General features: G+C 38.0%; 1 protein-coding gene across 1 annotated transcript in view; it reads right to left on the bottom strand.

The window, feature by feature from the left end:
- colec12 (collectin sub-family member 12) overlaps window positions 1-23,317 on the bottom strand; it is a 92,635-nt gene that overhangs the window by 60,327 nt on the left and 8,991 nt on the right. The window contains exon 2 of the mRNA XM_049482831.1: window positions 21,160-21,210. Coding sequence (XP_049338788.1) covers window positions 21,160-21,210 — 51 coding nt within the window. The remainder of the gene's footprint in view (window positions 1-21,159; window positions 21,211-23,317) is intronic.

The raw sequence follows: 23,317 nt of genomic DNA, 5'->3' as shown, positions 1-23,317 counted from the left end.
TCCGGTGGATTTTTACGTTTTAAAGAGACTCTAAGACTAGGTCAGTGGCTGAACTGTACTTAGTAGGGCATTACATATGTTGTGAACTAACATGACATTGTAAAGACTGTTATTAGAGTAAAAAAAAATAAAAAATTTAAGCGTTTCTAACTGTTGTCCACCTCCTGGTGTCACAGTGCTGTTAGCCAGTCAGAGGCAATATTTTTACATGTATGAATATTCATGAGCAAGAGCCAAAATCCTATCGTTTCTCCCCCCACGCAACTCCTTCACTCGACTAAAGCACCATTATACCAGATCCCTTTTTTTTTTAACAAAAACAGCTCACATGGCATTTATTCATACTAGATACCACAAACAAGACATTTTAAAATGAATGAAAAAATGGTGGAATGAGACCTTTAATCAATGAGCTGAGTTTTTTTTTTCTTTTTAAAGCTTTTATCCAAACGTAAAATGCTGCATAATGTTGCTTCAAGAGTAGATGGTTAAAATACGATTAACTCTGGCAGCACCAAATCCATCTGCCTTACATTACACAACGCACACCATCAAATGTGTGATTTAAACTAGCCCAAAGAGACAGTCAGAGCATGGGATGTACGGAAAATATGACACTTAAACCAAAATGACTCAAGATGAGCCAGACAGACAGAGAGATTCCAATTAGGGTCTGAGGCAGGAAGTCAAACTGCAAAGTGGAATGCCTCGGGCCAAACTAGCTCGAAAGCAGACACTAATCTTTACAATTAGTCTAGAATACCACCAGAAAGGGAAAAAGGACCTTTGATTCTTCTACAAACCAATTTTGCTGTGTAGTCCTTTAATCACTGCGCTGTTTTAAGGCCACTTTTTCTTCATTATTTAACCATTCTAGTCCTTTCAATTTTTTTTTATTATAGCACTTATGATGAATGGCAAAACAGTATCAGTATAACAGTGAGGAGATATGTTAAAAGAAGCTATGTGGGACGAAGCACTAGCTAATATTGCCCCGGATTACCGGAGCGCTAACTAGAGCTAGCAGTTAGCTGCTATTTCTAATGTTGCTGCACCCAGCCTTAGTGGAAATCTGGAAATCTAAGCTTACTGTAAATAAACAGAAGAGCTTTACTCACCCAAATAAAAGGTTTTCAGGAGAAAAATCTGTGTAGATTACCATCCAGTGCTCGTTTGACTTAAAAAGAAAATGTTTTTTTTTAGAACTACAGTTTTTTTTTTACTTAACTTAGCTTTAGTTAACTTAAGTTACATACCCACCACCACCCAGCGGCGAGGCAGTTTCGCATAATGTGAGTTAAGATTTGGTGCACCTTATGTATTAAAATAGACCAGAAAATAGACATTTATTGATAGTGCACCTTATAATCTGGTGCACTTTATAGTTCTAAAAAAATAATTACTGTACTATGAGATTCTTCAAAAGAACAAAAATCTTTTGTGTGGTCTCTGTGCTATATTTGGGCACATTAATTGTTGCAACAGCTCAGGTTCATTCTGACAGCAAATCAGGTGGTTGGATTAGCTTCACTTAGAGTGGGGAGGTGGTATATTTGCAATTTGAGCAATCCCTAAAGGACACGCTAGTCACCTGTCTGTCTGGACAAGCTGAAATATACAGAGTTACAGAAATAAAAAAGCATATGGACTTAAATAATAAGCATGTGGTAGGGTAATAGTACAAGATTTTACAAGAGTTTTACCCTACTGCTTCAACAACGTTACAAAGTGCAGAAAGAATGTCATGTGTCGGTCCTGACGCTGTTAGCCTGCCTGCTCCAGACTCTGAATTTGTCACTAAGGACTCCATTTCCCAGCATACACCCACACCAGACTTCTCTTACTCCACAAATCACGTGATGCTACTGCATTCCCACTCCCCAAGCTATTGATTGTTTTCACCTGTTCTCCTCTGTATCAATACTCCTCAGTTTATCTTACTCGTTGCTGAGTACTGAATCTAGTTGTCCTAGCTCTTTTACGACGCATTTTTTGTATTTGCCTTTTGTTACTGACCCATTTTGGTATTACCATTTTTTGTCTTTTGCCTTGCCCATTCTATTGTTGTTGCAGACCTTTTTGTGTTTTTGACACCTCTTTGCCTTCCCTCTTGTATTGCCAGCTCTCTTGTACTAGATTTATCGTGTATGACACTGGTTTGCCTGAGTCTGGCCTGTGTAACATCATGAGAATTGACACTCCAGTTTCAAGACAATACCAAAATTCGAAAAACAAGATGGTATTAGTTTTGTATGGTAACGAAAGGAACTGAAACTTCCTTAAACATCATATATAAGCACTTCAAAGACAACCATTAAGATCTGTACACAGAATTCAAGGTGAGGGAGTTTTGTCATTTTGAAAATGCACAAAAAAATGGAAAAATGCCAAAATAAAAAGATGGCAATGGTCCATTGCGTCCAATATTACAACAAACTGTTTAAATAGTGTCTAAATGTCCAGATTGTATTAAGCGCTGGTGTTTCTCTTATCACAGGAGGCAGGGGACGAGAAACGACTTGCCCTATAGATGGTCCTATCATGATACACAGCTTTAAAAAGGTTGTTTTAGACATTCTGAAAAGCTAAATCCAAAACTTATCTTAGAAATGGCTCTGCTCTGCTCTTCCAGAACTGCATTGTGCATTTGTTCTCCAATATGTGTGGTGGACTTTCTTGTGATGGCAAACCCTGATTTTTTGTGCCACTGCTTGTCCTGTCCAGAGTTTCTGAAGCACAAACAGCCATAAAAAAGCACATTTGCATAACTGTCTTAAAGATGATTGAGCTAAAAGCAAAGCAAAGTGGCCTACATTTTCTAAAGTTTATTCGCATAACTGTAGTAAATGGAAACATGACTTATTTAGCATGTTTTTGTGCCAAAATTTCGTAACGTGCAAAATGCTTGCAAAACATTTGGATGAAAATCTGGATAACGACCCCTTGTGCACTGTGGATGGGGTCTTTCTACTGTGGGGTTTATTCATAGCAGCCCTGCTATAATATCCCCAAAGCACAGCTGCTGTGCTGGTTTTCCTTACATAAGACACTATTAGACGAGCAGCACAATAATAGAACGGGATCTTTTGACCACAATTTCCAACCGAACTGAATAATGGTTTTCCCACAGATCTAAAAGCAGATACCACTTTAATCACTGTTGTTATTGAAGCGCTGGTCAGCTGAGAAGTCAGTGTGATTGAAACTCCGGCAACATGTGCCACTTTAACGAGCCTTCTTTCAAAGTCATTTAGATATTTTCCTTGAAAAAAAATACTAAAACCTTCAAACTAACCTGCTTGGCATTTTATACTTTTTTCATATATGTCACTATGTCTCTACAATAAATCACACTTTTATCATTATCCTGACATAAGCTTTCACGATAGGTACATGGACAAGGGCTGCAAACACGCAACGCACTGGATTACACACAGCACTGGAATGCAGAGTTTGAAGTCCAAACAAGTGCAGAAGCAGGCTTAAACCGTGATGGAGTGCAGGCCATATAACCATTCAAATACCATTTGGGATTTGGTTTCCTTGCCCGCTTTCTTTCGCTAATACGTCTTGTTTATATTCAGCCTGCAATCAGCCATTAGCCCTAATCTAGCCTGAGCTCAGGTTAGCCCCAGCTGTGTCCTTTTTGTTAATACAAGTCAGAGCTGTTAGCTACAGCTGCTATTTTACTTACATTGGACTTGCTTTAATTTAGTCCTTTATTTTATTTTTTTTGTTTACTTTTCCTGTTATTATGTTGAACTGTTGTCAGTAAGTCCTTTGCTAGTAGGTTCTGGAGCCTATCCCAGCCAGCATCAGGCGATCCATCCATCACAATCCATCCCAGCAGTTGACTGTTGTCTAGGTTCTAATCAATCAGTGGCAGCTGTGATTTTCGAAGATAGCAATATGCCAGAAATTTATCTGAACAAACCATACTTCTACACCACTGTGCCCATCGTCGTAGACATACTCATAAGCTGTATTGCTATTTAAATGGCGCAGCATGAAAATAGACTGTTCACTGGGTGTAAGGTAGCAATAAAGATTCCGATGTGCCTTGTTTAGGGTGTAAGATAGGGCCCATGCTTTTACAAGCATCTGAGCTAAAATGTGGCTCAAATGCGTCTCAGGACAACTCCTTAAGTGATTTGAGAGATTGAATTTAAATTGGATTTAAAATGTGTCTTCATACAGATAGGTACACTTGAATTTTTATGTGGCTTGACCTAATCCAGATACAAACCTAACAGACTATACAATTAAAGTGACCAAGTGTAAACAGGGTTTATGATTTGATTTGGTAAAATTCCATATTTATAACTTACCAATCAGTCTGGGTTCAGACACCTACACATGAAATAATCAGATGTAAACATCTGGTAGTATAGCTGTCCTTCTTTGGACCACTTTAGGAACATACCAATACTAACTGAGGACACCTGACAAGACCTGTTCTGGAGAAGCTTTGCCCCAATACTCTAAAAATAGTCTTATATCAATATGGCCCTGTTTTATATAGTCACTTCTGTGGTACACATCTCATCATTCAGAGCATTTTATCTTTAGTGGCATGCATACAGTACATGCTAAAAGTTTGGACACACCTTCTCATTCAATGCGAATTTCTTTATTCTCATGACTATTTACATTGTAGATTCTCACTGAAGGCATCAAAACTATGAATGACCACATGTGGAGTTTTATGTACTTAACAAAAAATGACCTGGCCTCCACAGTCACCAGACCTGAACCCAATCCAGATGGTTTGGGGTGAGCTGGACCACAGAGTAAAGGCAAAGGGGCAACAAGTGCTAAAACTCTGGAAACTCCTTCAAGACTGTTGGAAAACCATTTTAGGTGACCACCTCTTGAAGAACATTGAGAGAATGCCAAGAGTGTGCAAAGCAGTAATCAGAGCAAAGGGTGGCTATTTTGAAAAAGAAAAATAGAATATATATATTTATTTTTGTTATTTCACCTAAATAACTCCACATGTGTTAATTCATAGTTTTGATGCCTTCAGTGAGAATCTACAATGTAAACAGTCATGAAAATAAAGAAAAGGCATTGAAAAAGAGAAGGTGTCTCCAAACTTTTGGCCTGTACTGTATGTCTACAAATACGCCCTAATCGTGATTATGGACCTACAACTAAGGCACTATCCTACGCAAAGGTTCTGCTGCATCATGAACACCTTGAAGTTTCATAATAACAGTTGCACAGTGCGCTCCTCCCCCATCTCCTTCCCTCTCCTCCTCCACGCCTCTGACCTAGCATGTTAGCATGAGGTCATTTCCAGTAAAGCGGGACCACATGCCTTGCTACAAGAAGCCACATTACAGAGCAGGCCAGAGGGGCACATGCCATCATAATCACAGCGTCCGGCGGGACAGCTAAACACCTACTCCAGCGGTCCACTCATTAGTCTCCGAGTCCAAAGCATCCATCAGGTTCAGCCTGGTCTGTCTCCAACAGGCTCAGCTGCTTTATAGCCTAGGAGGTTGGCCTGTGCCTACAGTTAAAGAAGGCATGACTGATACTGGTGTCAGGTTTGTGGGAGTAACGTTTACTTTAAAGCGAGTCCGGTGGGACTCATACTAATGACCTCAGTGATAGAGAGCATATTAAGAAATAAAAAAGTTCCTGGTTTCAATCATTCATGGTCATGGTTTTAGAAGCGCCTGAGGAGTAAGCGCACCACATGGTCCCGTGAAAAGAACACTCGGCACAAACGCCTAGATGGATTTTCACTCCAGCACATCGCCACGCTCCTGACAGCCATGTGATGTCATACTCTAGCTCTGTGCACTTCTGGCCCATTCGGAAGAGCTTACTTTCTCACTCATTTGTAATCTTTTGGCTCCTAGCCTTCAACACAAATGGCAGAAAGGAGAAAAATGGATGGCTGTCAGTGAGCAATTACGGTTATTTTAGGAGCCAATATTAAAATCACTAGGGACAGTGTGTTGACTCCCCCATTTGTTAACTTCAGCATTGCGTAATGGCCAGTCCAATCTTTGTCAGGAAAGGCCAGAATGTCCTCCCTTTGGGTTACATAAAGCCAGGCAACTGTATCTTTTAACACAGCTGAACATGCTTGGAGGAGAACCTTAACTGCCAATTCTGTTATGCCAGCTAACAAAAGCCTGCTGCTAAGAGGGAAAGATAGGAACAGGAACATCCAACCTACTTACTTACTTACGTGACTTACTTACCTACTTACCCAAAGAGAGAAAGCTAACTATGCTCTCATAAGTTCATAACCATAGATGGCACTTGGAAGCCAACCTACCAACTCATAGATCATTTGACCCTTTGATCATATGTTGCACAAGAAAGCTTTGTTTTAAATATATACACTGCCAGGCCAAAAAAAAGGTCAGAAACTCTATTAATTTGTTGCACCACCGTTTGCTTTGATTGCGGCACACATTCACTGTGGCATTGTTTCGATAAGCTTCTGCAATGTCACAAGATTTATTTCAATCCAGTGTTGCATTCATTTTTCACCAAGATCAGCAAGCAGCATTGATGATGGTAGAGTCTGACCGCTGCACAAAGTCTTCTCCAGCACATCCCAAAGATTCTCAATGAGGTTAAGATCTGGACTCTGTGGTGAACAATCCATGTGTGAAAATGATAATCTCATGCTCCCTGAATCACTCTTTCACAATTCCAGCCCCATAAATACTGCCATTGTCATCTTGGAATATACCGGTGCTATCAGTGAAGAAGAAATCCATTGATGGAATAACCTGGACTATATTTAGTATATTCGTGTAGTCAGCTGATCTTATTCTTTAAGCACGTACTGTTGCTGAACCTAGACCTGACCAACTGCAGCAACTCCAGATCATTTGGTCAGTTACATCCAGGTGGTGAGGCAGTGTAGACAATGGTCCAATGGGGCACCAGGTAGAGTGTATCCACCCACAGGGGTGTGGGTTTAATACTCACTCCATTTGCTATGGTGTTTCCTTCTGGTACTGTGGTGTTCTCTCAGAATTGAAATGACCTGACACCCAATCCAGTAGGCATTTTTGCCATGCAATGGTAAGGTTCTTTGATTTTACCAAATTGAACCAAACCAAACCTCTGGCCAACAAGCCAACAAACCAAGCTGAACTGCTTGAATTTTTGCACCAGGAGATGCATAAAGTTATCCAAAAGCAGTATGTAAGACTTGTGGAGAAGAACATGTCAAGATGCATGAAAACTGTCAATAAAAAAACAGGGTTAATGAACCAAATATTGATTTCTGAACTCTGCATCTTTTTTTGTTATTTCAGCCAAATTTTAATTTTCTGCAAATAAATTCTCTTAATAACAATATTTTTATTTGGAATTTGGGAGAAATGTTGTAGTTTATAGAATAAAACAATAATGTTTATTTTACTCAAACATATACCTATAAATAGCAACATCACAGAAAATGATTCAGAAACTAAAGTGGTCTCTTTTTTCTTTTTTTTTCAGATCTGTATATGGCACCCAATCTCGGGTATTGTTCGAACTTCCATAATTCACACTGGCCAATGTTCTCAGTCACAAGATAAAACCTCACAACATATACATGTATATGCATTCCCAAGCCAACCCCTAAGGTAACACGACCTAGGAACGAGTGATTATCTAGATAGCCCTCTCAAGGACTTCTTTTAAGTTCTGAGTAAGGTCGTTGCAGTCCCAGATCACCTACATTGTTACTAGTTTACTGCAACTGTTTGCTGTATCATGATGCATGTGTTATAAAATGGTGAGTGAAATGATAAAACTAGTTTTTTAATTTGCTACACATATCAAAACACCAGCAGTGATATTCCAGTAAACTGCAGCTTAATTTTTTTAGGGAGCATGATCTCAGCTGGTTTCCCAAAAGCAAGATTGGCAATGGATCTGGCCTAAATGAACGATGGCATGAAGTGACTTTGAAGAAAATAACATAAATCAGATATACGTAACAATTCTCTCAGGAACTCATGTGTAGAGTGATTCAAAGCATTTCAACACTTGTTCCATCAAAAATTGAGAACAGACCAAGAGCTATTAGAAAATTAAGAATTTGCCAAATATTTTCTTTCTCAGAAAGACAAGCAAAACTCTAATCGAGGGTGTTCTCCAGAATGTTCTTTCGCCTGCGCTGGATCTTCTAACCGCAGCCAAGGCCTGTGCAATGGGACTGGCCTGTAATGTGGAGCGTTGGAGGTTTGGAGTAATAGAGGCTCGTGCTGGTGGGTGGCCCAGAGCAGGGCCTTGTGTCCTGACTCAGCGCTGCCTCCATCGCGGTGGATGGCTGTCTGTTCCTGCCACAGCTAAGCCCAGGCTGATACAAGCCAGGGGTATCCAAGTAAGCTCAAAAAGTTTCAACTGCTTCCCTTAAGCAAACGAAACCACAGAACTTTCAAATTAACATACATGCCAGGCATTTATGCCTTAAACTACAGCACTGAGCAGTAGTGTATAGTGAGACAACAGGAGCTCCACCTACTTTTTTTGGGCTGAGCAAGTCATTAAACTGGGAAACCCATGGAAAAAGGCCTATTCCAGACACATATTCCTATTGTTCATAAAACCGCTATCCACAGACATAAATATAGTTCACAAATGCAGTTCAGTTGAAATGCAGTTCAAGTGCAAATGCAGGCTAACTTCAGTTCTTGTATCAGCACAGTTTATACCCAGATAACATAAAGATCAGTCGTGGTTTATACTCGACAACTGAAGAGCTGGAACAATGCTGTCGGCCGATTCCCATTATATTATTCTTGGAAATTGAGGCGTTGCCACAAGTGGCTTTTCCAATTCCCATATTATACTCAGCAATGGGGTGTTGGCACAGGCGGCTCGGGCCAATTGTTGCATTACACTCAGCAACCGAGGTGCTGCCACAAGTGCCTTGAACCGATTCCCATATTATACTCAGCAACTGGAGCGATGGCACATCAGCTCAGGCCAATTGTCGCATTACACTATACAAACAAGGTGTTAATTGACCCAGCTTGGGTGAATTGTCACATTATACTTTGTAACTGAGTGTTGGTTCATGCAGCTTGGGCCGATAGTCGAATCGAATTATACTTGGATATAAAGGTGTTGGCACATGCAGCACACTGAGCATCGGAGCCAAGCTGATGCAACTCGGGCTTGGCCTGTGGTATTCGGCACAGAAAAGCCCTGAGAGAATTTTGCTAGCTGGGTATCTTTAGCAGAACTATAGGTGCTTTGCATTGAAACAGATGACCAAAGTAAAGCTACAGTATAGATTGCTGCTTTAATCAGTAGAATTTATACACTCTTTTCCGAGCAAAAACATTTTTAAAAAATTAAATGAATGAAACACGAGCAAGAGTAATGCTATAAGGCAGCTTCCCCTGACAGCCAAAGTAATCATAGTTTAAGAAACAAAGGCCCGGTGCCTCTGTCTTGGCCAGGCCTGAAAATGGGATCTCCAGTAAGTAGTGCTTTTGACTCTGAACAGAGCAAAGGAAAATACACATCTTTCTTTCACTCGTGCTCTTTTTCTTTTTTCGAGGCCAGGAAGCATGGAGTTGATTTTGGCCAACGTGGGAGCCAAAAGACTTTCATTAATATATCAGACGCAGTGCAGCACTTTGGGCCCGCAAAGAAAGGAAAAGTGCCGAGCTCCATCGCTAACATATGTGTTGTTTTTGAATGGGTGCCAGATCCCACTGAGGAGCAAAGGCACCGGCTCCATCCATCATAGACGTGTGACACCCTATCATATGACAGCTTGTTACAGGGGTGCTGTTTGTGGGCGCTAGCTTCCCTGGAGTTCTGCTGTTGTGATGGGTTGGCTTGGTGGAGAAGAGCTGTCTGAACCTATTCTGCGCTGAGTCTGAGCATGATGTTCCTTGCACAGGAGAGACCCTGAAAGGGGGAGGGCACAACAGATGGGATGTTTTACGACAGATCACAGATTTATGTCCATTTGTCCATTTGTAGAGCATGGGAGATCCACTGGTGTGGTGACTCTGGTTTATTCAAGGAGACCACCAAGTCCTGTGAGCGCTCCACTTCCTGACCTCTGTGATGCTTAGGTCCAGATGTGCTGAGAACAAGCTGGTTGGGGGGAAAAAAGCACGGGATATTCATCCCTCCGTCATTGCAGCCGTTGTTTTGTTCTTCTTCAAACCACCGCTCACTGCACTTCTTACACAACTCAAGCTCTGTGAGATACCAAACCCATTTTTTTTGTGTGGTTGTGTATTTGTCCTTTCTCATGAGCCTGCACTGAAAGGGTTCAGCAGGAGTGCCGCAGATGAGCCAGATTCCAATGGCCTGACCCACCAGTGACCCAGGACGTTCTACACTAATGCCCTCCCCAGGACTGTTACGGCCCATGCCATGAACCTTTTGCTGGGTTCAACGCAAACCACAGGCATTAAAATCCTGTCTTCTCCAGAGAGAGTTGTACCATTCACTATTCCTGATCCAGAGGGAAAGCAGTCTGAGATAAGAGTAAGTCCTGCAGAACCTTTGAAAGCTTAACCTGAAGACCTTTACCTAAAAAGTAAAAGTAACATCTAAACTCAAAGCACAAATATGCCATATATCATGCTAACATTACTGACTGAGATTGGGGAAGAATCCTAAAATGCAATAAGTAGGTTAATTGCAAACATTGCCTCCTAAAATATCCAGTTAATAATGCCACTAGTACATAGAACCTATTCTTGTAAAAAGAAATAGTTCTATTTAGTACTAAAAATATTAGTTTAGACTAGTTCAAAGACATCAATAAAAACATGTACAAAAGGATTTTATTTTTGTACATGAAAAACTTCTTAATTAGGCTAAGACCCATTAATACATTAAAATGGTCCCATATAAACCACTGCTCTGGGGTCTTTTAAAAAAAACAGCTTTTAAGGATTTAATACATATCTTAACACAATAAACACTATTATTTCAACTTTTGTCTCTATTCAAGGAAACTAAACGACAAAAATATGGCCAATGAGGTTTAAACCATATTTCAGAGGCAATGTCAAGGGACCCTAAATTAGGGAAAGAATTGCAAAATTGACAAACAGCAGGTTTAGGTTCATTTTTACGTACTACTTGCACTTAAATAATACACTTGGGTAACCACATTGATTTAATTATTCTGATTAGTGCTGGGCAGTATAAGCAAAAATGTATATTACGGTATATATTTTAGTTTTTTGCATGACTGGGCTTTAATATAGGTTTGTAACTTACATATAATATTAAACAGTAGGGCTTTAAATTAAGGCTTTGATTACTATTGGGTCTGCTTTGTCCTCCAAAATGACAAAATATATGAAGAAATCCGACTTCCTGTTCAAAACATATTTTAAAAAGTTCCATAAACACTATGAATGGAACTAAAATACACAATTTAAGCATTCAAGGATATATTTCTTAAATGTTCTATTGCAGTTAGACACAAATTTAATATCAAATTACAGTATTTTAATATTGAAACCATTAGATGATTTAAGGATAAAAGTAGTTGTTTATTAGTCACAATTCTCTTGGTTCTCCAGTCAAAAAAATCATTCAGTTCAGTGTTGATTAATATTATGCTTTAAGCTACAGTATTAACATATTCAAAAGAGCTATAGTTATAGTTGCTCTTGAAGTTTTTTTTCACCTCGTACCCAGTGTTCTAGAGAGTTAACCGCCCAGCACTAATTCTGAGTAATGAATTAAAGCAATTGAATTTGTACATCTGTACACATTACTCGAAAGACTTAGCCTAGAGTTAAGCATGTCATTATTATCAATTTGTCACACAATATTTGCACATGACCTCAATCATTTTTGCTGACCTCAATATTCTGTTATGTTTTTCTTATCAAAGGATAAGTTCATTAAAGGAAAGAAGCTGGTATGTTAATTATTTAAACACAGTGTTTATTATTTCATTTTATTTAGTTGTGCTAATTGATTTGTTGTTTTGATTATTTATTAATTAAGAATTTATTTGATTCCTAAAAATTGTATTCAATATCTAAAAAAAATTCTTAAATATGAAACGTATACTGCTCTTTAAAAGGGTGTACATGCATTACTATGCTACTATATTATCATGACATCAAATAGATATTTTCAGTCTACAATGAAGGGAGCATTTTAAACTACAAACGTGTCAAACTAAATTTAAAATAGTGTAAATTAGATTTTTCAGTGAACCATTATTTTGAGCTCAACATGACCAGGTCTTTGTTTGGTTTGTTGCCCCAGACATTTCATTTGAAACCACATAGGAACCACATTTGCATAAGCTGTGTAGAAAAACAAAGAACAAGTGTGGTAAGAAAATGATGTCTGGATTTCTCTCTGACTGAGTCATAAACTGCAGCTTTTCCCATAAACCTGGCAGAGCTGAATGTCCTGACTGAAGGGGGTGGATGGAGGTTTTGACAGGACGTGGGTGCTTTGAGTCTTAAATGAAAAGTGAAAATGGAAAACATTCAAAGCCAACCGGTCTGTCAGATTCAAGCAGACATAACTGTTAGTTTTTCTACGGCAGAGAGGGAGAAGGACTGGGTAGTTTCTTCGCCTGTTTCTCCTCCGGCTTCACAAGAAGGCCTAGCAGTATCCGTTAGCAGGGCACACACCCCTGGGCGGACCCCTCACCCACACGGCTCTTCGCTCCAGCGCTGACACAGCAGGATCCAGAATCCAGACCACCAGACCCCCACACTCCCCAGCCCCAACCACCCCCTCCCCAGCAGCTCAGCCAGCTGTATGAGCTCCAGTTAAATAAACCCCTGAAAATGGGTGCAGGAAACAGGTCAGCAACTCTTCAGGTTGGGAGATAATCTCTCTGAGGGACGCCGGCATTTCAAACAGTGCGGATCTAGAGATAAGTACTGGATCGGGTTACGGGTTCCTTGCCATACTGAGGTTGTTCTGTTTACACAAGGCACTAGTACCATTAAGTGAAAGGCAGGGCTAATGAAGTGATGGCTGAAGTCCATCCTATGACACTCCCAGTAAGCAAAGTGTGTGTGTGTGTGTGTGTGTGTGTGTTAAAAATATATGACTATTAAGTGTTGAAGAGTGTATTTGCCTTTGCACAGAGTAACAGGCTTTGTTTTTTCCCAGAATTCTGATTTAAAAGCTAAAATTCTCATACAGGAAATAGAAATTTGGTCTTCACTCTTTCGGGTTGAAAGAATAAAACATTGGAGTATATTAAGTATGGCCCTAGATTTTCACATTATAATGAACACAAATTGTGGAATTGTGATACTCAATCATAAAAACAGATAAAAAGATAGAAATGCACAAAAAATAGAATAAAAAAATACTATATTATCAAAGAGATAAATTATTATTTTAGCATCAGAGCTTACTGCACATTCCAACACAATTGTAGTAATTCAGATTAAAATATAAAACTCACATATTATGTAGATATAATAAACACAGAGTGATCTATTTTAAGCATTTATTTAGTTTATTATTGATGATTATGGCTTACAGCCAATGAAAACCCAAATCTCAGAAAATTAGAATATTAAATAAGACTAATTGGTACTTTTAGCAGTGTGGGCAGTGTGCCAAGTCCTGCTGGAAAATGAAATCCGCATCTCCATAAAAGTTGTCAGCATATGGAAGCATGAAGTGCTGTAAGATTTTCCTGGAAAACACTGCACTGACTTTAGACTTAATATAACACAGTGGACACCTCTATATAATATAATTTCACATTTTGAATAACGTAACTTTTCAATGATATTCTAATTTTCTGAGATGCATCTGTATATAACAATCACAATACATGGGAATAACATGGGACTAATGGTGAACAGCATAAAATAATGCAGTCTTAACTGCAAATTCAGAAAATAACAGTAGAAAAAATATTATACACAATAAGGTTGTGCCAAATCGTTTCCTATGCAAAAATATCACAATATATTCTTTTATTATTATCGCAAAATACTCTGAAATACTGTGATATCATTAATTTAGGGTCATATGGGCCATCAGGTTACAACTTTTTTGCTATTCATAGCAAAAAGAAAATCCACACTGTTCTCTTTTGCCATTATATGTCTACTAAGGACAGATTATATCTGCCCAGTATCATTTATTTCACTTCAATCCTGGATATATGGAGTGCATTATTAGTCTTATGACATGTTGAATCATTGACTCAGTTAGGGGTGTGTTGTATCATATTATATTATATAATATCTACAAATAAAATTTTATATTACAGTAGTGTGTTCTTGAAATATTTTAACTCTGTTTTGTCACATTGCCAAAAATGTAATTATCACAAAAAATACTATATTATTTTAGGGCCACTTCAACCCCCCCAATACAGAATACTTTAGGCAAGACTTGAAAAGACACACAAATAGTTCTGTGTATTGGCAAGAGCTTGGTGATATTTGAATATGATTGTGGTTGGATGACGCTCTATTGGTTTATACATGATCACGTCATAGCTCAGTAAGTACATAGCAGACATATGTAGCCTTGTATGAAGATGATCCTTGGCAGAGACTCAAAAGAAACTTTTACACTTTTATGAGTGAAAAGCTTAAGTTGATACTAATATCTATACTTCTAGTCTCTATACAAATTCATAAGTATTGAATGTGAACACTCACACTTTTGGTTAGCAGCAGCACTAGTCATGGTTAGCAGCAGCGCATAGCGCTAGTAAATGCCACCCGACAGCGCTACACTGAGGAACCCTGAGTGTTCCGGTAACCCAGGGCGATATTAGCTAGTGGTTCGTCCCACATTGCTTGTTTTAGCACGGTAAACATGCAGGCTAAAGTCCAATATATTCACCTCTGAATGGCAAAAGAGCTAGCACTGCGTTTAGCAGCTAATGCTAGTACTGCTCCAGCCTTGGTTCTAAAGAGAATTGTTGTTGAAAGTTCTTCATAAGTGGCATTACTGCTCCTCATAACCTGACTGGTAAAAATCATACATAAGGCACAACGGATTGTAAGGCGCACTGTCGATTTTCGGGAAAATTAAATGAATTTAGGTGCAACTTAAGGTGCAAAAAATACGGAAACGAATACAGCACTACTAAAACACAGCCCACTGGTTGCAGCCAATCTTAATTCTATGTTAATAATTAAAAATCGATACTATGTTTTGAAAATCAATACAGTATTATAAAACAAAATATCACAATACTTCAGAATATCAATACTTACCCATACACCTTACAACAACCACATCAAATCCAAAACACATCTAAAGTGCAAGACAAACAAACCTGAGCTCAGTGAGTCTACCCTTCCAAACAAGAAACTTCGTTGAATGCAATGTGTGAGTTTGTGGAAGATTTAATTGCTTTTTGTGCAGAGTCAGACATAGCACTTGAACAAATGAAGATACGTCACTTTAAAATGCTTTAAAGATGCAGCTGCACTGCCAGAAAATGAGAGCAGTCCTCGTCAGACTCTCTTACTCCGTGTGTTTATATGTGCCATATGTTGTGAAACGCACACAACATATGGACACAGTTAGTTCTTAGAAAGATCCATGACATATGCTAACTACAGACTGGTTGTTTGTGCTATTCCCATTAAATACACATTACTAAAGTTTTAGAACACCCCTATTGTTTTCCCTTTGTTTTTGCCATTTAAGCTCTACAGGTCAGTCAATAACTAGAAATGATACAAAATACTGTGTACAAAATGTTGCAGTAAACTACCAGGGCCTTTAAGGAACACAATGAAAACTGAAAAAAGTAATTTCAGTATTGTAAAAAATAGTATATTATATTTTGTAAAAAGAAAAAAAGTCTATATTATTTAAAAAATAGGGTTTTTTTTAGCAAACAACACCACACACCACATTCATGCTTTAATCATAATAACCGGAGAAATTCACAGAAACACAGATAACGCTGTATCTATTAAAAGTAGAGTATTTTCTTTAGAGAAATTACAGATGAAGTCTGGTTAGTGCTGTCTTCTTCATAAGACTCTTGTAAAATGGAGAAAACTGGTGCAGGAAGAGGTCTGGCTGACCCACATGGCAACAGTGCCTTTAGCTCAGCTTAACACTAGAATATGTCTCAGTTTCTGCAGTGAAGAGAAGAACTAGAGGTCTGGCAAGTGTAGTAATAAAGTTATTGCTAAGACGAGGAAATATAAAAAGAAGCTTATCTTAGTCATATAACACTGCTACTTGACTACTAAAAATATATATATACAGTGTGTATATATATATATATATATATATATATATATATATATATATATATATATATATATATATATATGATCAGAATTGTTATTGTACACCAATACACAGGGTGTTACCCGGGGGAATTTGTTTCTAAATTGCAGTTTTCCAAAATATAATGGTTTAAAATGTAAAATTGTAGGAAAGAAATTAAAAGAAAATGTTAAAAATATTGTTCTGAACTCTTGCTGATTTGTGCCATACCTTTTTGACAACTATAAGACATGAAATTAAAGCTAATATGCTTTGGGACTGTGTTATCACCAGTGACAGACACTAAAAAAATATGGCATAATTAGATAAAACAACAACCAACAACATCTGAGAGACATTTAGCCTCCTCAATTTTTTTTTTTATTTCTACCAAGGGGGTTTTACTAACTGCTGCCTCTGTAAGTTGCCCAACCTTTTTTTGTAGATGTATTTATTTTATATTTATTATGACAGTAAATGTGTATATATGTATGCCAAACATATTATTTTTTTAAATAGCTACAGAGGCTGTTTTTCTTATTTAAACCATATATAAATATCTAATTTGTCCAAACCTTACATATCTATGAAACATATGTGCTTGAATTTTTTTCCAGACCTTCTTCAGACCTTACAGCATCAGTGTGCATTCCTGCTTCAAAAAAAATTACATCAGCCCATATATCATCTCTTTAGAGAGGCTCACTTAGTGTCTAAAATGAAAGCAGTTGAAGGCTAGGTGAGTTCCAGCACTCTGTATGTGTTCTGGAAATCTGTCAGATGCCTTTAGCTCGATCATCTCAGATGGCTCACAGTTCAGATGGCTCAAAATGGATGGAGAGACTACAGATCAAAGCCAGTGGATGAATCCTAGATGTAGATGAATTTTCCTCAAATCCTGTCATTTATTTAAAAATCTTGCTAATGTTGAGGGTCGCATGGATTTCAGTCAATATCAGCAGATATTCAGTCAATATCAGCAGTACAATGTTGAAGAATCTGAACTGGAGAGTATAAAGAAGAATGGTCCAAAATACCTTTAACAGAAGCCAGACTCTCATTGGAAGCTACAGGAAGCATTTAGAGGCTGTTATTTCTGAAAAAGGAGGATCTACTAAATATTGATATAATTTTTCTGTTCAGGTGCCCAAATTTATGCACCTGCCTAATTTAGTTTAAAGAATTATTGCACCCTTTCTGTAAATCCTATAAACTTAATTTTACTTCTCAAATATCACTGTGTTCATCTGCTATATGATATATTTAACTGAAATTGCTGATCCAAACAATAAATGATTTATAAAGAAAAATCATGAAAATGACCAGCGGTGACCAAACTTCTACATACCACTGTATATCACCCGGTTCTTGGTATTACACAGCCCTAATGAAGTATAACAGCTGACCAGCAGATTTATTATAGTCCTCGAGTACGCTCAGTCCTAAACTTGGCTTATAGCGATTCATTTTTCAGTTTCTTCAGACTGTTAAAATTTCAAATTTACATTGGCTGTCAGTTTGACAAGTGATTCAAACATAACCCGCTGACTACAAGAGTATACACTGACTCCAAATAGCAGACACAAATAGGAATATATCAAAGTACTGCTGTTAATGCTGAGATGGAGCACAATTTGTATGTGTTTAGATGGAAATTCCATTTTCATGCGTGATTTCCATAACATCATCTGTTATTCCGTAAGAATGGAATCTATAGGGCCTTGGGCTGGACGGTTTGTTTAGTAAAGCATCAACAGAGTGTCTTCAGCCCATGACTGAGGCTTTCTTATAACATAAACAAGTATACACTGAAGTTTGGATGCTCACATTGCTCCAGGAATAAAGCAGTATACACAACTTTATCCCTGGGTTAAGGTGGCATGTGCTTGCATTAATGGCTATCTAGCTAGACAGTAGAAAAGTCAGGAAATGCAGCATTTTCTCTAAGGAAAGTACATATGTCTCTTATTAATTTGCAATTAAGGACAATTGGACCTATTTCAGCAATTTATGTGCAAAAGACATGTAGTAATTCTCCTAACTAATTAGTTCAGAGAATTACTACGCGCAAGGCCGCTGCGCTATAGATATGTGTGTGTATTTGGGCGTAAAATGAAATAATCCAACCAGTGTGCCAGTTATCATTCGCTTTAAGAGGCAGGTGTGCTCTGACTTTGTGTGTCTCGGCAAAGGATACTGACCTAAGAGAACTGCAATGTTATTTTATTAAATAACATTTAAAATTGGGTTTGTGTGTGTGTGTTTAATGAGAGGGGGTGTATGCATGCTGGATACTGTTCTCTAGGTTCATTTCAGTCAGTGGTGCACCTGTGTTTTTCTGCCGCCAAGACAGCAACACACCCAAAATTTACCTGAACACACCTCACTTCCAGACCACCATCAGTGTACATTTATTCCTAAACTATTTTAAGAGCGTCAGCACAAGGCGTAAAAAAATAGACTGTTGATGGGGTTTAAGTAGGCCTGGACAATAATGCGATATCAATATTTATCACGCTAAGAAATTTTTGTGCTTTTTTGATATGTATTATTCACATAATATGTCATGGACAGGCGTTTTTCTACTGCCGTCAGTTCGCTGCAGAGCTGAACACAATCAGCCTCCGTAGCCGGGCTACTTCAGTGCGTGATGACACAGGCACGCAACCAGCTAGGCTAGTAGGCTAGGCTATTCACTTAGTTCCAGCGCAGGACATTTGAGATGCAGAATTAGTGTCCCTGAAGCTTTATTTATCAATTTTGACCTTATTATGTAGCATAATGTATTATGTAGTTTTTGTGAGAGGAGGTTTCAAAGACTTAAATTTAATTTTTAGACAGTAGTAGGTAGGGGTGGGCGATATGGCCTGAAAATAGTATCACGATATTTCATGTTATTTTCGCGATAACGATACTTTTGGCGATATGACAAAACACTGAATAATAAAAAAACATATATTTCAAGAATACACCACTGATAGAAAATTAAAATGAAATTTTATTATTGCATATAATATGATATAATATTTGTATATATTTTTTATTTATCAGATTTGTAATAGAAGTAAATGATCCAGAATGTTATGATACTAATAATATTAATAATGCACTTTAAATATCCAGGATTAAAGTAAAATAAATGATATAATGATATTTAAATTTTCTTTTGCTAAAAACAGTAAAAAAAAAGTAGTAGGTGGGTTATATGGCACGATATTTCAGGGTATAATATCGTTCATGATATTCAAAAATGTTGGCGATATTATTGCATACAATACAATATGGCACACCCCTAGTAGTAGGTACAGATTTCCATTGCAGGAATTCTTAGCAGGTTTTCTGAGGCCTTCAAAGTATTTACATCAATATCGAAATTAGGTTTAAGGTAGCAAAGAGCATCGCAAGGTACCTTGGACAGGGTGTACGACAGGAGCCATTGTGTTTTTATGAAAGTAATTTTTAACTTAGTTTTAACTTTCACAACCGACACTCCCCTTTAGGCTCATATAGTTCAGAGTAAGCTTATTCCTCCCTCCACGTGCTTGCCATAGGCACACCTAAACAACATGATGGTGATTGGGGAAAAGCCAAAAGTTGCCCATTAAAGGATAAACTTCCTCTGTGATCTGGAATTGGTTGGGTTTTGTGACGATGGACGCAGATCAAACAAATCCGTGTTGTATGGCGCGTTAAAAAAAAAATGGTTGCTTTCAAAATAAGCAGCATGACAAATTTTTCCAGCACCTTAAGCAGAAGCATTCAGAGAAATGGGAAAGTATCCAAGGTAAAGGAGGCATCCACCACCGACACATTTTCAAACTGTGTGCCATATGATAAGAATGGGGAACAGTCAAAGCCAATCACAGATGCTGTCGCAATGTTTATTGAAAAAGACAACTTCAAATAACTGCGTAGCCTTAGTGCTAACATACTGTTTACTGGCAGTCTGACTACATCTGTGGTAAGAGGAGAAGTGTTGGACAAGTGGTGACGATATCCTCTGTGTACTCAGTGAAGCACACTGTGATCTAATTTATCATGAAAAACAATCTTCAAAAAAATGTTTATAAAGCCCTTAAGACTAGAACACTACGAACCATAAATTTGCCTTCGGACATGATAGGAAATAAGTTTATTAAGTCCCCAGTACCTTGTGTTGTTTCTTTTTAATAATGAGGAACTATCACATGACATATTTAACATGATTTGCTTCCGCAATGATTTTCTCAACTTGGCAAAGAAGAGAACAGGCAGACATGCTTTTTTTATACTAAAATACAAAATATGTCCAACGATACCTCTTTGCAACACTAAATGAAGGAGCCTTGACTCAGTCCAGCAATGTTCTAATAAGTAGCCACTTTGTCATCAGCAACTTGAAACACTAGCAATGCTTCACAGAATGTTCAGGCAATAAAATCTCTCTTGCACCTCATTACAGGAGCCATTGAGGCTTGCAGATGGAGCCTTAAGCTGTTGTTAGAACCATAAAGTTGGAAAACGTGACTAAATCCAAAGATAAATTTTAAAGAGAGAGTCTAAAAAGCCTTCTACATTTAGATTTGCGGGAAAAGGACGACTCTACTTCACCCCCTGTCCCCCTCAACGTGGCGAAAAAGCACTTCATGAAAAAGGTGAAACCGGAGAGGTCTGTTCACACCAATCCCCCACAAATGGGCTAATGATGTTAGCATATGGTTACAGAAAAAGCACTTCTAGAAGCTGACAGCATGAGGACACGACCCCATGTTCATTACAATCATCTGCCTTGGCCATATAGCCTACCTCACCTTTCAAATACTTCAGTGACGCCAAAGAGAAAACAAAACACGAGCGGTACTTATACAGCGCCTGCCCATCCCAGAGCGAATCCAAAAGAAAGAGCCGCTTCGCTGAGCCAGATTCTCACAGCCAAACAGTGTATGTTTCTTCTGGGTGGTCGGCAATTAAGCTACTCACCAAACCTCTTGTAGCCAAAGGACTGCACTTCCTCCTCATCGTTGAAGTCGTCTGCAGAAAGACAGAATGACAATAATATTAGGTAATGAAAGCCATAACACTAGAACTGATACTGTGCCAACAATGATACCTAAATACAATATTGTACCAGAAATAAAATTGAACCAGGAATGTCCCACCCAAAAAATAATTGTTTTTAACCCCATATGTATACACTTTGATCCCGTGTTTACTTCAGAACCTAAAGCCTGTGCAGCAAATTCTAAACTCTAAACTATTTTGCCCCTGCAGATAAATTGCTTTTTACACCGCTCAAAGTACCTTTACCCTTAAAACTGGTATATATATATGTATATATATTTTTTTTTATTTATTTTTTTTTTTTTTATCATTTCTAATAAGCTACTTGTGCACTTTTAAAGTTACTAATGCCTCGTTTTAAACATCAGGGCTCTCTGGATTCTACAAATGAGCTACTTTAAGCCTGGATAACAGTGTAAAAAGCAATTTTTCACTCTTTATCATGTTTTACTACACCAAAAATCAATTTTACACCAGAGCTCTCCTTTAATGGCGTATGTTGTCATTCATTCTGCTCTGAAAAATAACATGGTATAAATATCAGGATATTTAGGCACCTATCAGACTAGGTGTTTGCACTGCTGTTGCTGGTTCTTACATAGAAGCTATAATGTCCAAGGTAGTTGCTATGCTGTTGAACAAAGGTTGCCAGTTGCTGTGATGTTGCTATGTGTTTACTATGTAGTTGTTATGGTGTTGTTAAGTGGCTGCTATAGTATCGCAGGTGGCTGTTATGAAGTTTGTATGTGGTTGCTATGGTATCCAAGTTAGTTGCTTTTAGGTCTGTGCAAAAAATACCTCAATATTCTTCAAATAAAAAAAAAATGATTATCTTATTTTGAAAACATTCAAAATTCATTAAAACGAATAATCTCCCAGCACTAGTTGCTATGGTATTTCACATGTTTGCATGCTTACATCGAAGTGAGCAAGAGATGCCATATTTGACTTTTAATGGGGAAGCTAGGGGAAACGAAAGCTGTAATTTTTTCAACGTCAAACAAGCGATGTTAATCAATGTTTTTTTTGAGTACATTTATTTATAGTAAGTTTAGATTTTCAAAATATTTTGTCTAATGGTGAGTTTTTAGCTAAGTTTCTCCAGCACTAAGGCTGGATGCAGCAGCATTAGCATTAACCGTAAATGCCACCCGATAGCGATAGACTGAGGAATCTGTAACCCATGGAGGTTTTAGCTAGCGGTTCCTCCCACGTAGCTTGTTTTAACACGGCAAACACACAGACTACAGTCCAATATACTCACCTGTAAACGGCGAAAGAGCTAGTGCTATGGTTAGCTGTTAACGCTAATATTTATAGCGCTGTATTTCAGTGGAGTGGCTTTACTGCTCCTTAATACTTGACTGGTAGAATTGAATACATATAGACTCCCAGGCACACTGTCAATTTTTGTGAAAATTAAAGGATTTTAAGGGTGCCTTACAGTCCGAAAAATGCTTTACTGGTAATTAGAACTCACAAACTGTCTCTTTTAGAGTGTCAAAATTACTTGATAAAATTCTCCAAAATAGCCTAAAATAAACTCTCTTTACACTTACTTTTATTGAAGGTTAAGGGTTAAAGGTTTTATCTCTCACTTGTGAAATTGCTGTTTTATTTTTTTTCACTGGACGGCGAAAATATGTTACTAGTACAGTTAAATAGAGTTGGCTGTTGGCATCAGCACTCTGTTTTGACAGAAATGGAAAAAGTGCTACATCTGTATTCCAGTGCAAAACACTCAAACTGTACTAAAACGATCACAATCCATTTACTAGAAGCATGGAACAGAAATCTTGTCAACACTGAAATGCACCTGAAATAATGGGACCTCTGGCCTAACTTCCAATGCAAACAAACTGGCTTTGGACAGGTCCAGACCCTCGATCGTCAAACTGAAGTCTCATTGTAACCAGTCATAAAATAAACACGGCTCGTCTGGATCGGTCTTAAGATAGCGCTGCCAGTGTTGGCTGTCTAATAAAGGTGTTATTATTATTCACGGATCACAAATACTTTGCTTAAGCCTGCGATCTCCTGTTGTGAATGTGACTGAACACTGCAATAACACCAGCGA

The sequence above is a fragment of the Astyanax mexicanus genome, chromosome 8, assembly GCF_023375975.1.
Source record: "Astyanax mexicanus isolate ESR-SI-001 chromosome 8, AstMex3_surface, whole genome shotgun sequence".
Lineage (NCBI taxonomy): Eukaryota > Metazoa > Chordata > Actinopteri > Characiformes > Acestrorhamphidae > Astyanax > Astyanax mexicanus.
The sequence above is the reverse complement of the archived record's forward strand: the minus strand, read 5'-3'. Positions and strand labels throughout refer to the sequence as shown.